We start from the raw sequence: 16336 nt of genomic DNA, 5'->3' as shown, positions 1-16336 counted from the left end.
TATTATCATTTTCCCGCCTTAACTCCGCCCCTTACGTCCAAGCGTCTTTTCAGGAACTGCCCTCTCAACGCGTTCCCATGGCAATCCTCGGTCGCCTTCAACAGTGTAAAAACTGAACTACAATACCCACAGGCCACCTAGCCCCGATTTTGTTTCTATTCTATTCCCAGAGTGCTCAGCGGAACCTCTAAGTCCAAGAAGCGGGTGGAGATAGGAAGACTAGAGAAAGGAGCTCGCACAGTGTTCTGGGAAACGGAGTCTTCGAGCCGGTGCGGAGTCTCCTCAGTGGAGTAGTTTGAGGAAATTCACGCGGCGGCGGAAGTGGTTATGAGGCGCGAGTGAGAGGAGTTGGGTCGGCTTTTCCCTCCCGGCGGGAGTCGCATCTGTTAATCCGGCGGAGCAGTCTTTCAGGTGAGGAGACGCCTTGGCTGGTGTTGCTGAGTACTCCGGACGCTTGGGTGTTCAGTCCTTCCTGAAGGGTTACGGAACCTTCACGGGGCGATTTCGGCAAAGGGTGCGCGGTCTTGGACGGTAAGGTGTCTAGATAGGGTCTTGAAGGCTGTCGGTTCAGAACCTGTTCTGGGTCGGGCTCTCGCTGATGGAGCCCTTGAGAGGAGCGGTTAAATTTTTATTTTACTTTTGATTGAGGAGTCTGAGACCGAAGGAGGCGTTGAGTTGCCCAAAGTTGAAGCGGGGCAGATCTCGAGGGACGAATGAATGGGAGTTCTTCAGGAGGTCGCTCCGCTTCACATTTGAGCGCGCCTCCTGCGTGCCAGGCGCCGCGCTGTTCTCGGATTTCCTGCTGGGATCTCTGCAACTGTGCCAAGGGCAGCTCCTCGCTTTTATCGGCTCCCTTGGAAGCGTCTCGGGAATCACAATTTTTCAGAGCTTAGAAAGTTAATAGGGTGCATATTTCATAGTTAGGCATACCCCAGAGGGATCTGGGACAATTCTTGGAAATTGATTATTTCTGCTGGGAAAGGCGTGTATCTTCACAATAGTGTGAAGGGTTCTGTTTTGCTGTCAGTTTATGAATAAAGTTCTGTTTTTCAGAACTCTTTTCGGTTTTTAGAATTACAGATAGGGCACTGTGGATCTTATAATTTGTTCCATTTTGTGCACGTGGTAACCAGACGCAGAGAGCATGAATGATCTAGATCTAGCCATGGCCCCACATTAATTAGAAGCAAGATTTCCCAACTCCAGGGCCCAAGATTTTTCAGTCCTGTAGTTGTTTGGCTCAAGTTATTCTGACAGGCTGGGTGACCTTGAGCTTCACAGTCAGGCTCCAGTTTCTTCTGTCCCAGAGCTTAGAGTGTATGAGATATGGACAGAATGTGATGTGAAAACTGTAGACAGGTCTCAAACTCAGATGTCTCTGAGAGTCAGACAGAGAAGTTAAAGGAGAGAATCCAACTGGAGGAGGACTGTAGGGGCATCACGGAGCGTGTGCCCCATCTAAGGGAGATAGCTTTAAATAGGTACCAATAAACAGTTCAGTGGGCCAAATCCTAGAAATTTTTGGAAACTGGAAATAGAATTTTTAAAAAAAAGATTTTAGTTATTTGTTTGACAGAGATCACAAGTAGGCCGAGGCAGGCAGAGAGAGAGGTGGAGGCAGGCTCCCTGCTGAGCAGAGAGCCCGATTCGGGGCTCAATCCCAGGACCCCGGGATCATGACCTGAGCCGAAGGCAGAGGCCTTAACCCACTGAGCCACCCAGGCGCCCCTGGAAATAAAATTTTTAAGCGAAATTTCCCAGTTTTCAAGTTTGAGACTACTTAATTTTCTTTCAAAACCTATCTGCCAGCACTGTGGGCAAAAAAACCACATCTGTGGACCAAATTATACTTACAAGTTGAGACTTAACCTCCGTCATGTGAGGAAAACCACTGATGAGTAAATGTTAGCACTTACAAGTCTGCTACTTTGCCTTATCTGCAATGAAAATCTGGAAAGTCTTGGAGATATTTTTTCCATAAATTTGGTATCTGCTGATTGGAACTGCTAAGAGTTACAACCTTTATCCTACCTAGAGTGAATATTTATACCCTTCACATGAACTATCGATGTGTTTAATTACCAAATGCTGCCTATCCCACACTGCACTGTGAAATTTAATGAAATATATTGTATATATGGTATATCACCTTCTAAAAAAAACCTGAACATTTCTGAACTTTGAAGCACATCTGGGCCCAGAGGCTTAAGACTTGTGGGCCCATCATTAAGTCCTGCTGCTTTGTGAAGGAAGGTCACAGTGGCTACCGATGTGTAAAAAGCCCTATGCTACAGTATTTTGTATATTATGGGTTAAGAAAATAGCTCAATGGGCAGTGTCCATAATATATATATATATATATACATATATATATATTTACATATATATATATGTAAATATATATATATATGTATATATATATTTACATACATATATATTTACATATATATATATGTATATATATATATATATTTTTAAATGAAGTTAAATAGAAAAGATCCTGGTACATTTTGCTTTATAGGATTCAGTATTATTTTATGAAGCTTTTGTTCAGTTATGCATGTGAATGAGTAGTAATGGTATATATTGTCTTTGTTCCTGTGGGTCATGGTTAAAAAAAAAAAAAAGTTGGAGAAATCTTGCTATTGTAGAATAGCAAGTTTTGGAGGCCAACTCATCTGGACTTATATCCTAGAGATGGTCATTCGAAATCCCAGAAGTGTCATCCCAGGGGTTCAATTAGACTTTGCATTCTGTCAAAAAACGTGTAAGAAGTATTTACTGTGCTGTAGTGAGCGAGACAGGAAGTCCCATCACCTTAATTGAAGGTCCCACCACCATAGTCAGCATCTCTCCCAAACATGCACCTGGACTCTAACAAGTGCCAAGGATGGTCATGAAGTTGCTTTGTAGGCTCTGAAGCACAGTGGAAATGGGGGGCTGGGGGAGTTTCAATAAGTACAAAATTGTTGTGATTCCTGCACGGAGACTCACATTCTGCCTGGTCCTCCTACTTCTGGACATTTTGGGGCTCATCCAGCATGGCCAGGGAGTCAGCCCTCAGAGGAAGGGAGACTTTGCCCCAGTTCTCTTATCCCCCCTGCAGCCCTGCCAGTGGGGAACGTGGAGGAAAAGGAGAGGGAGCTTGAACGAGACCTCCAAGCTGCTGGGCCCTAGTTGGCTGTGACTGTGGTGAGTTGAGGGCCCCTCCATCCTAATTGGTCATCCCCAGAGCGTGCACAGCTGACCTGCCTTTATTCTGGGCTCATTTTCCTCTGGTGGCCCCCAAGTGATTCTCTTGTTATACTGTCACTCCCCTGTGGATTCCTTCCAGGAATCCTTGCTGCTTATAAGATGAAATCCACATTTCTCAGCACGATCCTGTGTGATCTGAGTCCCACCCCCTTACAGCATCTTCTCTGCTTCCCTGTATAACCAAAACTCCCTTCTAAACTCCCTTCTTGGCCTGGTGGTAAAATGTTCCACTGTACTTTCCAGATTCCCAGCCTCTGCTCTGGCTCCACCCTCTGTCAGAATACCCTGCCCGCCGTCAGGGTGTCTTCCACAGTCTTCAAGACACAGCTCAATCCCTGCACCTTCTCTGGGCGTCAGCTCTCCCCAGCTCTGCTCTGCTCTCCCTTAGCACCCCCTGCTGTCTCCCCGCAGCACAGGCCCACCTGGATGTGGTTGTCCCTGCCCCTGTCTGGCAGCCCCACCACACACGGTGCTCCTTGGGGACGGGTACTGATTGGGACTCACCTCTGGGCCCCCAGGGACCAGCACAGGCCTGGTACATGGGAGTTCTTGAGGTGTTGCTTGAATGATGAATGAAAACCTTCCTCTCCCTGGTAAATACCTGCTTATCCTTAACGGCCCAACTTGAATATCTCACCTGATCAGGAAGCTTTCCCTGACTCCAAGGCAATGTTCTCACACCCTTTCCCGGACACAGCCCTGGACACTGCCCTCTGTCACAGCCCTGTCATCTCCTTATGCTCACTATCAGCATCCCTGAGTGTCCCCTCCAGGTCAGGGGACACTATCTGTCATCTCCGGCCTTGTCCCAAAACAGCTGCCCTCTATGCCTCCAGCCTTCTCAGAGGGTTCTGGCACACAAGAGAAATGACTGTTGAAGGAATGAATGCATGCTCTCACCTTGTCACCATCCAGTATAAAACTCTTCGTGGCTCCCTAGTGCCCCATTGATCAAGGCCAGGGTCTTCCCACATCCTCCATCACCATTTCAGGGGTGCTGCTGTCCCTCAAGGTCGAGGAGTCAAGGAAAGGAACTCCTTGGGACTCTATAATCGGGCGCCCGCTGAGAAAATCTCTTTGGTTAATCCCTTCCAACAGGGTAGAGATACCAACAGTTTCATCTACAAATAAAAGAACACTTGACTCAACCCAGTTTAAACAGCCAGCAGATTCTAGCGCACATAACTGGAAAGGCCAGCGCGGGTGCTGGCTTGATCCGCCAGCTCACCCAGTGTGATCAGGACCCAGTTTATTGTTGCCATCTCTGAACCTCACTATCTGTCATCTCCGGCCTTGTCCCAAAACAGCTGCCCGGACTGCATGCCTCCACGTGCCTCCTATGAGTGGGCTTTGTTCCAGGCGCTGTATCTACACACTAGGGAACTGGCTGATGTGGTCCCTGCCGTCCTGTAGCTCACATGTTATGGGGGGGGGGTGTGGTGAGAGCGGGTCTGTTTGCGAGGGCTGCTGTAACAAACTGCCTTGAACAACAGAAATTTATTGTCTTAGTTCTGGAGGCTAGAAGTCTAAGTCACGGTGTCAGCAGGGCTCCTTTGTTTTGGAGGCTGTGGGGGAGAATCCCTTCCATGCCTCTTGCAAGCTTCTAGAGGGGCCTGTGTTCCCTTGACTCGAGGTCCCATCCCTCTGACCTCTGCATCTGTCATCACCTTGCCTTCTCCCTCCTTTGACTCCTTCTGCCCCCATAAGGATATTGGTCCTGACACTTAGGGCCCACATTGATCATCTGGGAGATCCTCCCCTTCTTAGGACCCTTTACAGGTGTGTCCTTTTTGCCGTACAAAGTAATAGCCGTGAGTTCTGGGGATTAGAACATGGATGTCTTTAGGGGATCATTATGTCTAAGGTCTAAAAGGGTATCTCAAACTTAACTTGTACCAAACCAAACTCAGACTCTGCCCTGAAACCTGCTTCTCTCACATCTCCAGAAGCTACAACTCTGTCCTTCCAGCTGCTCAGGCTAAAATCTTAGTGATGTCTGGGTTCCTCTCTTTCACTTGCTTTATTGGCTCTTGGGAAGTGTCAGCACCGTCATCAAAATGCTACATCTCACCCTCCCCCATTCCTGTTTCATTTCTCACCTGGATCATGAAATTTGTCCTTTTGCTTGTCTCCCTGCCTCTGCCCTCCCACCTTTAAACATTTTCCAGGAGGGGGAACTTGTTGAGAATATGCTTCATTAATATGCTTAATTTTTGAGAAATCTTTCTGTTGTATTTTTAAAATTTAATTTAATTTTTAAATTTATTTTATTTTATTTTTATTTTTATTTTTTTAAGTAGGCTTTACACCCAGCATGGAGCCCAACATGGGGCCTGGACTCATGACCCTGAAATCAAGACCTGAATTGAGATCAAGAGTTAGATGCTCAACCGACTGAGCCACCAATGTGTCCCGAAATCTGTGTTGTAAAATAAAGCACAAATGCAGAAATGCACGTCAAATGAATGACTTAGTGAAGGCAAACATGAACTGGGTTAAGAGTGAGATCTTGGCCATCCTGGAGGCCCTCAGTGGGCTATATCCCAGCCCTCTTGTGTTCCCATAAATAACCGGACTTTTGTAGTCATCATTTCCTTTAGAGAAGTTGGTGTTGGGGGGAGGTGGGGAGAGGCAGAGGGAGAAAGAGAATCTCAAGCAGACCCCATGCCCAGCACGAAGCCCAATGCTGGACTCCTTCCCACCACCCTGAGATCATGACCTGAGTTCAAATCAAGACCAGACACCCAACCTACAGAGCCACCGAGGTGCTCCTTCCTTCAGGTTTTTTGAACAACAGTTTTATCACCCAAATGCATGTCCCTTTTGCCCCATCTCTTTTTTTAATGATTTTTTGGGGGGGGTTTCTTAACATACAGGTTCCTCCTCTGTCCTGTTCTGTTCTTAGTAGTTTGTCCATTGAAGAACCAGGGCTGTTTGGTCTGTAGAATTTCTCCCAGTCTGTTTTTTTTTTTTTTTTTTGCTGGTTACATACTTTTGCTGCCATTCAGCACGCTCTCAGTTGGTGGGTGGATTCAGAGGCTTGATCAGTCTCAGCTAATCCTTTTGGCAGAACTTGGGGAGGCCCACAATGTCTGGTTCTTTCTCTCTCTGATCCTGGCAGACACCCTTATGCTCTCATCTCTGCATTCCTCATGGCTTGTGAGATGGTGGTGCTCTAATTCCCTCGTTCCTTTTCATTAGTTGGAATACTCTTACAAAAAGATAGCTCCCTGGGGACGGCTGGGTGGCTGAGTTGGTTAGGCGTCTGACTCTTGGTTTCAGCTCAGGTCATGATCTCAGGGTTGTGAGATCAAGCCCTGCATTGGACTCTGCCCTGAGCGTGGAGTCTGCTTGAGATTCTCTCTCTCCCTCTCCTTCAGCCCCTCCCCCACTGCATACACACACACTCTCTCTCTCTTAAAAAAAAAGATACCCCCTTTCATCTTCTATTTGGTAACCCACTGGTACAGTTCGTATAGCAGAGGTGGGATAAATGCTTGATTCTTTCCTCCTATTTACCAATTTTCAATATAAGATCAGTTCCTTACTATCATCCTCTGAAGATGAGCATTTTTTTTTTAACATACTCATGTGTGTGTGTTGACTGTTAATTCTTAAGAGTTTTACAAAGCATTTTCCACAAATATCAGTAGGACTCACCCAGATTAAATCCCATAAGGACTAGACTTCTCTGCTGGGTGCCTGGTGTGAGGCAGGCTTGGAGCAGGTGCGCAGTGGTCCCTGGCCGATGGGTGCTGCTGTGCAGACAGGCCTTGGCTCGCTGCATCCCCACAGTAGCTGTATTTTAGAGATGAGGAAACCAGGCCTTAGAGATATGGAATAACAAGATCCCACGGTTCATAAATAGCAGAACCAGAATTGGATCTGGGGGTCTGACAGACTACAGAGTCATGCCTCTAACTGGTTGGCATCCTAGGGTCATGCCGATGGGGCTCTTGCTCCTTTGCCCCCACTTAGAGAATGTGTGACTTTGGGCAGGTGAATCTGATTCTCTGGGTCTCAGTCTTTTGTAAATGGGATAATCCAGCCTTCAAGGAGGTGGTGAATGAGGACTCCTGGATGAGACATGTGATGGGGATGGAGAGGGTGGAACTGTCCTTTGGTTCCTTTGCTTGGGTCCTTCCTACGTGGTAGGAGGACTCGGTCGCTTCTTGGGGTAGCCCTGTGCCATGGGGCTCATTAGTCCCATTTTACTAATGAGGTAGGAATCAGGGTTCAGAAGGGGCATGTGACTTACTTGCCAGTGGTCATCCACAGGGGAAGGTAGTGGGGCCAAGTGCCAAGCCCAGCTAGAGACTCAGGTTCCATTCTCAGGTCAAACATCCCTTTAGGGGCACCTGGGTGGTGTAGTCGGTTAAGCTTCCGACTCTTGGTTTTGGCTCAGCTCATGATCTCAGGGTCATGGGACTGAGCAAGGGGACAGAGTTGGGATGCCTGGGTGGCTCAGTCGGTTAAGCCGCTGCCTTCGGCTCAGGTCATGATCCCTGGGTCCTGGAATCCTGTCCCGCATCGGGCTCCTTGCTCAGTGGGGAGCCCATTTCTCTCTCTGCCTCTACCTGCCATTCTGCCTGCTTGTGCTCTCTGACAAATGATTAAATGAATAAAATCTTAAAAAAAATAAAGGGAACAGTTTCCAGTTCTGCAAGACTAAGTAAGTTCTGGTGATGGCCTCATAATGTGAGCGTTTAATGCCACTGGACGAAGTGGCACTTTGCTGTTGTGGGTTTTTTTTTTTTTGTTTTTGTTTTTGTTTTGTTTGTTGTTGTTGTTTTTTTTACCAATTAAAAAAGGGAAAAAACCACCACTGAGATGTTAGACAAATCTGCATTCAGACTTTGAATATGGTCTAGGTAGTCAGTGATTAAGGAGTTCTTTTGTAAATATTTAAGTATTCACAGGGGAAATCAGATCCTGCCTGGGATTCATTTTCAAATATTTTGCTCCCCCTCCCCCCAAAACCTTTAATGAACAAAATAGACCAATCTTATCAGGGGTTGAAGCTGGGTTATAGGTACATGGAGGTCTATCACCTGCAAATCTCTACTTCTGTATTTGTTTGAAAATTTCCATAAGAACTTAAAATCTTGAATGAACACTCAAAGCAAGAGCCCCAGAATGAACACTCAAAAGCAAAAATAGATTTAAGCAACAGGCAGCTTTAAGTAGATTTAAGTCCTGCCTGTGTGACCTTGAGGGGATCTCACGTCCCCTCTCTAAGACCCCATATCTCACCTATAAAATATGGGGATGCCCCAGTCCCTTAAGTCTCAGGCTTTTCAGAAGATGATTTTTGTTAAAGGCCTGGTATGTTGACAGCGGGGTGCATGGAGTAAGCCACTGGGTCCCTCCCTGACTCCAGTCCCAGTGTCACTGATGGCGTGTCACATTTCAGGAATTTGCACCTCTTGGGGATGCAGCCATGGACTTCACCTTGGACTGGGAGCACCTAGGGCTGGACCAGGGGGACCTGTTCTGGGACACAGCGCTGGACAACTACCAGAACATTTTCCTTCTAAGTGAGTGTCCCCTCCAGCTCTGGGGGCCCAGTCACTGCCCTACCCAGTGGCTCCTGTCTCCCAGGATAAACTCCCAGCTCCTGAGCACCAAAGAACAAGCATGACGTGGCCCAACATTGCTCAGCTGGGTGGTTCTGGCCACAACCCCCACTCTGGGGACATTGGCAATGCCCTTGCTGATTGTCGGCCCTTGGGAATGGGGGGTGGGCCCAGGCTCACTGCCACACGTCCTGGAATGCAAGGACAGTCCCGACAGCCGAGGATTATCCAACCCCAAATGTCAGGAGGTTGAGAGACCCTGATTGGCCTCCATCTGCCCCTCTGGCCTCGTCAGCACTTTCCTCTTTGTCCTTGTTGAGCTGACACACAGGGTCCTCGCATCTGCCTTCCCCTCTGCTAGACTCATCCCCTCGCTGCCCCCAGGACGGCCTGTGAGCAAGTTCTTCTCTGTCTTCTGCTCTGCTCGCCCACCCCCCCGCACTTGCTAACTGCTCCCCTGATGCTTTGTCTCCCGCAGCTGGGACGGGTGCTCCCCAAGGGCGGGAGGACTCAACATGTAGTCGTACTCCTAGCCACGACGTGGGACAGAGAAAGGACCCAGCACAGGCGGCCCAGGGGAAACCAGAGCCAGCTCCCAGAGCCCTCTTTCTGTGACTCCCACAGGATGCTTACCGAGGTGACAGCACCTGTGAAATGTCTACCAGGAAACACGTGTTAAGGAGACCCCGCTCCCATAGTCTTTATTTGGGGGCTGGTCACAGACACGCCCTCTGCCTGGAACATGACGGGATTCTAGATTCCCAGCAGGAAAGCAGGAGTTCAGCATGACCATGGAGGCACGCTCATCTTGGTTCGGGAGATCGGGCACCCTCTTCCAGTCCAGGTTCCCAGACACCAGCCACAGGCCAGCCTTGCAGATTTTCTCTCAGCTCCGCTCGGTGTATGTGACACAAGCAGCTTGGCTCAGACCTCCGCGTCTTCTGTTTTTAAAGTAGGGCCCTCGGTAAAGGCATGTTTCCCTTGACTTCCCCGCGTGCTTGTGTGCATGTCTGAGTGGCTTACTAGCTTCCTCTGGTTGCTCCTGCCACGGACACCACAGTGAGACAGTTCTTACAGTTCTGGAGGTTGGAAGTACAAAATGGGTCTGACAGGGTGAAGACCAGGGTGTTGGCAGGGCTCGATCCTTTGGGAGGCTCCAGGGAAGGGTGTTTCTTTGCCCCTTTTCAGCTTCTAGAGGCACCTGCATTGCTTGGCTCATGGCCCTTTCATTTCAAGCCAGGAGGGGCTTTTCCTCCACTGTAGTACGGTCCCCCCTGGTATTATGACTCTGCTCCCTTCCTTGAACAGTCTGCAGAGGGCAGAGCACGGGGCCGACTGGTCCGTGGGAACCCGGCATGCTTCATCCTGGCCCAGCCCACGGAGGCCTCGGGTGATGTGCACTCCCTGGTGAATGTGGGAGCCCACGGATGGCGGTGTAAGTACAAGCCTCTCTCTACCTGGCAGACCGCTCATTCCTCAAGAGCTGCGGCAGGTCCTTTGTATCCCCAGCCTCGGCTGTCACAGCTCTGATCGCCCTGGATTGTGACTGGGTCCCTCCTCCACCAGACTGGGAACCCAGCAGGGCAGGTATCCCTGGAGTCACTCAGCGCTATATCTGGCCCTCAGGAGCAGTGTGCTGAATAAAGCACTGGCTGGGCAGGACAGCCAGAAGGTTCCCACTATGCAGCCGGCTGGCCCTCCATGTCCTGGTGGATGACAGGGCTCTTCTCTGCCTGCAGATCCCTCCAAACCCAAACTGACCTCCCAGCCAGATGGCGCCGAAGAGCAGAAGGTGCTGGAGAGAGAAAGCCCAGAATCAGCAGGCCCCAGTGAGTGGGCAGGGATGGGAGGGCAGTGGGCCTGTGGGACCTGGCCCTTTGTGTGCCACCCATCTTTGGAACTTCCAGCAGACCCAGAACATTTACCCAGACATCTTGACCCTGGGTTGATGAGTGTCGCTCTGCTGTGTGCTGGCTTCTGTCCGCTTGTCCTGATGGGTTGGGACCCTCCCTCTGCAGACCTGTCTTGTCTCCGTCTCCATCAGTGTTCAGCATGTGGCTGGTCTGGTGGCTTTCTTTTGTTCCTTCTTTGGTCCTTTCAGGCCCTGAGTTAGTCTGTCCACCTTTCTGCCATGTGCCCCTTGACCCCTGCGAACCCCCAGTCTGTTTCACCCCTCTTTGTATAGGTCTGCCCCACAGGGCACAGTGGGTGGCTGCATCTGGGAATAAGCAAGCCCAGGCCTAGATGCAGCCCAGAACATTTGTTCGGGTCTCCCCTAGGCCACAGCTCCTTTGGGGGGGAGCAGGTTAGGCATTGAGGCTGTTAGCCTTGTTGAGATGTCCCCAGTGGGAAAAGGCAGAGGCAGGGGCCTTGTCTGGGGCACAGAAGGCTTTTCTCATGGTCACATCATTCATATAAGAAGGGCCCCTGAATCAGAGACCACAGGGTAGTGGCCGCATGGCTCAGTCTCGGCCTCCACCACCCAGTCAGGATGCAGCTCTGTTCTTGGCTCACTACTCATGAGCTTGTGAGCTCAGACCCTCTGTAGCCTCCTTTTGAGTGTACCAGTGTTTGTACATAGGTGACTGGCCCAGGCACAGAATCCCAGTACCTTAACAATATATGCTGTTTCCAAGCATGTGTAGCCGTGCCTTTGCCAACCACATCTGTCCTCCAGCAGTAATAACTGTACTGCATTATTATCATCTGTATCTCCTGCCCCTTCTCGAGGAAGCAGGCCATAGCCAATGGGGGTGGTGGCAGAGACTATCTGCTGAGAGACTCCTGTTCCCAGGGGAGACCCCGTGGCTGCCCAGTTCCCCGCTTAACTGTCCTGGAAGTGGGCTCTTTATTTCCTGCGATGCCAGTTCTAGCCGGGTCACCACTTTGACCCCTTCTCCTTCATTGCCTTGAGGACAGGCTTACCGGGGAGCCATCACTCGTTCTCCCTCTTGTCTGTGTTTTCACCCTGCAGCTCCTGACATTTTTTACCCCAGGGAATGGGAGACATTTGCATTTTACCTCTCTTTCAGACCCGGCTGAGGTCAAGAACTGTCTTCTGGGCCAAGACTTCTTGGAAGAAGGACTCTCCCAGGAGATTGTGGAGACGTTTTCCAAGGATGGCCTCTGGAACTCCAGTTGGGGGAAAGCCTGTGTAGGCGAGAGTTGGTTAGATAGTTTCCTAGGAGATCCAGAAAGTTTTCTGAGGTCTGACTTTGTTACCAATAAGGAAAGTCCCATAGAAGGCAGGAGTCATGATCTCAAGGGAGACTTCAGTCCTGAGTCCCTCCTTTCCACAGGAGAGGATTCTGTGATACACGATCTTCCTGAAAAGAGCCCGGCACCAGCTACATCTCTGGAACATGGGAATGACTTTGGCTGTGACTTAGACCAGAGCCGACAGGAGACTGTTCAGGAAGAGGAGAAACTGTATAAATGTAGTGAATGTGGGAAGAGCTTTGGCCAGAGTTACCACCTTATCCAGCACTGGATTATTCATACTAGAGAGAAACCCACTGTGCATCAAGAGTATGAGGAAGGTTTCAGCCAGAGTTCTTGCCTCTTTGTGCCTCTGATGACTCATACAGGCTACAAATCCCACGTGTCTACCAAGTACGGGAAGACTTCCAGTCAGAATATACACCACCTGTGGCATCAGAAAAATCACACTGGAGAAAAACCACCTAAGAATGAAGATGGTGACCAGCCATCGGATCTCAGCATACAGCCTGCTGAGCATCAGAAAACCCACACAGGGAGTCAGTCCTACGGATGCAGTGAGTGTGGCAAGAGTTTCAGCCGAACCTTTCACCTTAAACAGCATCAGAAGACCCACACCCAGAAATGCTATGAATGTACCAAATGCAAGGCAACCTTCAACTTCCGTAAATATCTCCTCCGACACCAGAAAATCCATACTGCAAACACTCCCTCTGAGTGTCAGGAGTGTGGGAAGGTCTTCAGACGGAGCTTGCTGCTCACCAAACACCAGTCTGTTCACACTGGAGAAAAGCCTTACAAGTGTGATCAGTGTGGGAAACCCTTCAGGAATATCTCAACCCTAAAGATCCACCAGAGGGTTCACAGTGGAGAGAAGCCTTACAAATGCAATGAGTGTGGGAAAGCCTTCTACCGGAACACTCATCTTAATGAACATCAGAGGATTCACACTGGTTACCGGCCTTACAAATGTCACAAATGCATCAAGAGTTTCAGCCGGCCCTCCCACCTGATTCGACACCAGTCCATCCATGCCACAGAAAAGCCCTACAGCTGTGCTAAATGCAAGGAAACTTTCAGCCACAATGAACACCTTGTCCAACACCAGAAAATGCACAGTGTGGAGACCCCTTATGAATGTCAGGAGTGTGGTGAGCACTTCATCTGCAGCTCCACCCTAACTTGCCACCAGACTGTTCACACCAGAGAAAAACAAGGACTTGGGGAGAACGGGAGGATCTTGAATCAGGACTCAGAGCAGAGGGAGCAACCAAGGATAGGCGAGAAGCACTTTAAATGTAACAAATGTGAGAAAACCTTTAGCCGCAGCAAATACCTGACTCAACACAAGAGGGTTCACACCAGGGTGAAGCCCTTTGAATGTAACCAGTGTGGAAAAGCCTTTGGCCAAAGTACACAGCTCATTCGCCACCAGAGCATCCACTCTGGGGCAAGGCGGTATGAATGTGGGAACTGTGGGAAGGCCTTCATCCACAGCACTTCCCTCACCAAACATCAGTCTGTCCATAAGAGTGAGCACCCCTTTAAATGTAATGAATGTGGAAAGACCTTCAGTGAGAGCGCACATCTTTCAGAACACACTGCAGAGAAACTCTTCCAGTTTAACAAGTGCGACAAAGCCTTTGCCCACAGTAACTACCTTACTGAGGATCAGAGAGGTCATGCTAGAAAGAAGTCCTTTGAGTGTAACAAATGTGGAAAATCAATCCATCAGAGCTCATGCCTTTCTAAGCATCAGAGAGATCACACAGATGAGAAACCCCACAAATGCCCAGACTGTGGGAAAACCTTCAGCCTGGGTGCTCAACTCACTCAACATCAGAGAGTTCACACCGGAGAAAAGCCTTATGTTTGTCAGGAATGCGGGAAAGCCTTTAGCCAGAGCTCGTGCCTTTCTGTTCACCAGCGAGTTCACACTGGAGAAAAGCCTTATGTTTGTCAGGAATGCGGGAAAGCCTTCAGGCAGCGCTCGCGCCTTTCTGTTCACCAGAGAATTCACACTGGAGAAAAGCCTTATGTTTGTCAGGAATGCGGGAAAGCCTTCAGCCAGAGCTCATGCCTTTCTGTTCACCAGAGAATTCACACTGGGGAGAAGCCTTATGTGTGTGCTGAATGTGGGAAAGCCTTTGCCCAGAAAGCAAATCTGATGCAGCACGAGAGAATTCACACTGGGGAGAAGCCTTATGCCTGTAGGATATGTGGGAAAGCCTTTGGCCTCAGTGCCCATCTCAGTCAGCACCAGAGGGTTCACACCCAAGAGAAACTAGCAGTGTCAACCTTGTCAGCCCTTTGCTGCAGGTCTCAGCAGACATTAGCAAGTTCACACTTACAGGTAACAGGGAGTTTAGAAAGTAACAAGTAGCAATACTTCCTACTACTGGGTGGCAGCAAAGCCCCATACATCTGAACACAGTTCATCTGAGTCCTAAAGTTGAAATCACATTGTAAGCTCCCTGCCCCCAAATAAATACATCTCTTTATCTACAAAGAGTGATTAGAAAATTTGTACACAAGTTTCATGAAAACACAGTAGTTGAGAACATGGGAATTCAGAGGTAGAGATAGTTGGCTGATTAAAATCTCAGCTCTGACACCTGCTACCTGAGTGATCCTGGGAGAGTCATGGGACCTCCTAGGGCCTCAGCATCCTCATCTGTAAAATGGGCACAAGACCTACCTCAGAGGGCTGTTGTGAGGATAAATAAATAGATGTAAATAAGCACTTTGAACTGAGTAGCCACCAAATGTGAGCTACAAGTACTTACGAGATACAACGAATATATATGTATGTATGTATATATATATATATATATATATATATATATATATATATATAAAATCCTCTATTTACTGCAGTTAATATTATGTGGTAGCTTTTATTGTTTTTAAAAATATATTTACTTGTGAGAGAGCATGAGCAGGGAGCCCAACCTGAAATTCGATCCTAGGACCCCGAGATCATGACCTGAGCCAAAGGTAGAGGCCCAAATAACTGAGCCACCCAGTTGTGCCTCATTTTTTTAAAAGACTTTACTTTTAAGTAGTATCTATACCCAATGTGGGGCTCAAACTCACCACCCTGAGACAAAGAGCCATATTCTCTTCTTATTGAGCCAGTTAGGTGCCCTTGTGTCACTTTTTTTTTTTTAGATAGTTTTTTTTTTTTTTAAAGATTTTATTTATTTTAGAGAGAGTGAGTGGGAGGGCGAGGAAGAGAGAATCTGAAGCAGACTCCACACTGACTACAGAGCCTGATGCAAGGCTTGATCCCACAACCCTGAGCCAAAACTGAGTTGGATGGTCAACTAGCTGAGCCATCCAGGTGCCCCATATAGCTTTCATTTTTAAAAGTTTTCTCCAACATGGCCCTGGCTAAATTTAGTTTCCAAAACCCAGCATCTTGCTCTTTTATTTAAAAAAAGTCTAGACTTTTCCTTCCCTTTGCTCTGTCGTACTTTCTTAACTAAACCACAGAAGCTAAGAAGAGCATGTAAACTAACACCAAATAGCTAGAACTTTCCACTCTTCTAACCTCCCAAACCTCCCACGCAGAAGGACACCCTCCCACATATACATGTCACCTCTTCCCATAATTCCCTTCCCCCATTTAAAGTTGGTTATACAGTATGAGACCCAGTTTGCTGTGGGAGTTAGTGGTACTGGAGCAGTAGGATTCATTTGGGAAAGCTGCATTGTATATTGCCACATGGTTCACAGAAGATGTGCTTGATAGTAGAAATTGTGGTATATGGAAATGACAGCTAGAATGTTCCTCATGTACCATTTGTTCAAGCCAGGTGCTTTGTCAGGCTCCAGGGTAGGGAATAACAATGTGGTAAGCCCTGCTCTGGCCTTGAAACTTCTGGAATCAAAGAGAAGCGGATGGCCCCATTTCCACAGAGAGGTACCATTCATTTACAAGTGACATCTTAAAATGCCACATTGCCTCATGTCACAGCAAGTTCTGGGACCATGGAGGAGTGCTAGAGAGCCCAGAGAGGATACTATCCTTCCTGTTGGAACTTCAGGTCAGCTGTTTGCCAGGCCTGTTCTACAGCTGAAACACGTGAAACCACACGGCTCCCTCTTGATGACACCTTCTTAGCTCTGGGTTTTTGTGTCCCACCCTCTGAGTGACCAGTGACAGGTTTCCTGAAGCACAAACAGAATCTAATGAAGAAACTGACACTTTGGGTATCTTTCATGTTTTTGGCGCTAAAAAGCTTAGGAGTATGTGCTCTTGAGCTTTTTAAACCTTGCACCTT

The 16336-nt window shown here is 48.4% G+C and overlaps 1 protein-coding gene across 1 annotated transcript; it reads left to right on the top strand.

Moving 5' to 3' along the window:
* The first annotated feature begins 72 nt into the window (after positions 1-72).
* ZNF473 (zinc finger protein 473) lies at positions 73-15020 on the top strand. Its single transcript, XM_013064137.2, is given in 5 exon segments — positions 73-411; positions 8669-8792; positions 10571-10660; positions 11864-14336; positions 14338-15020. Coding segments are annotated over 4 exon segments (2709 nt in total). The 5' UTR covers positions 73-411; positions 8669-8695; the 3' UTR covers positions 14387-15020.
* The last annotated feature ends 1316 nt before the right edge of the window (positions 15021-16336 follow it).

This window comes from Mustela putorius, unplaced genomic scaffold, assembly GCF_011764305.1.
Source record: "Mustela putorius furo isolate JIRA1106 unplaced genomic scaffold, ASM1176430v1.1 tig00000196_pilon_pilon_pilon, whole genome shotgun sequence".
In the NCBI taxonomy this organism is placed as follows: Eukaryota; Metazoa; Chordata; class Mammalia; order Carnivora; family Mustelidae; genus Mustela; species Mustela putorius.
This window is presented reverse-complemented; position numbering and strand designations above follow the sequence as displayed.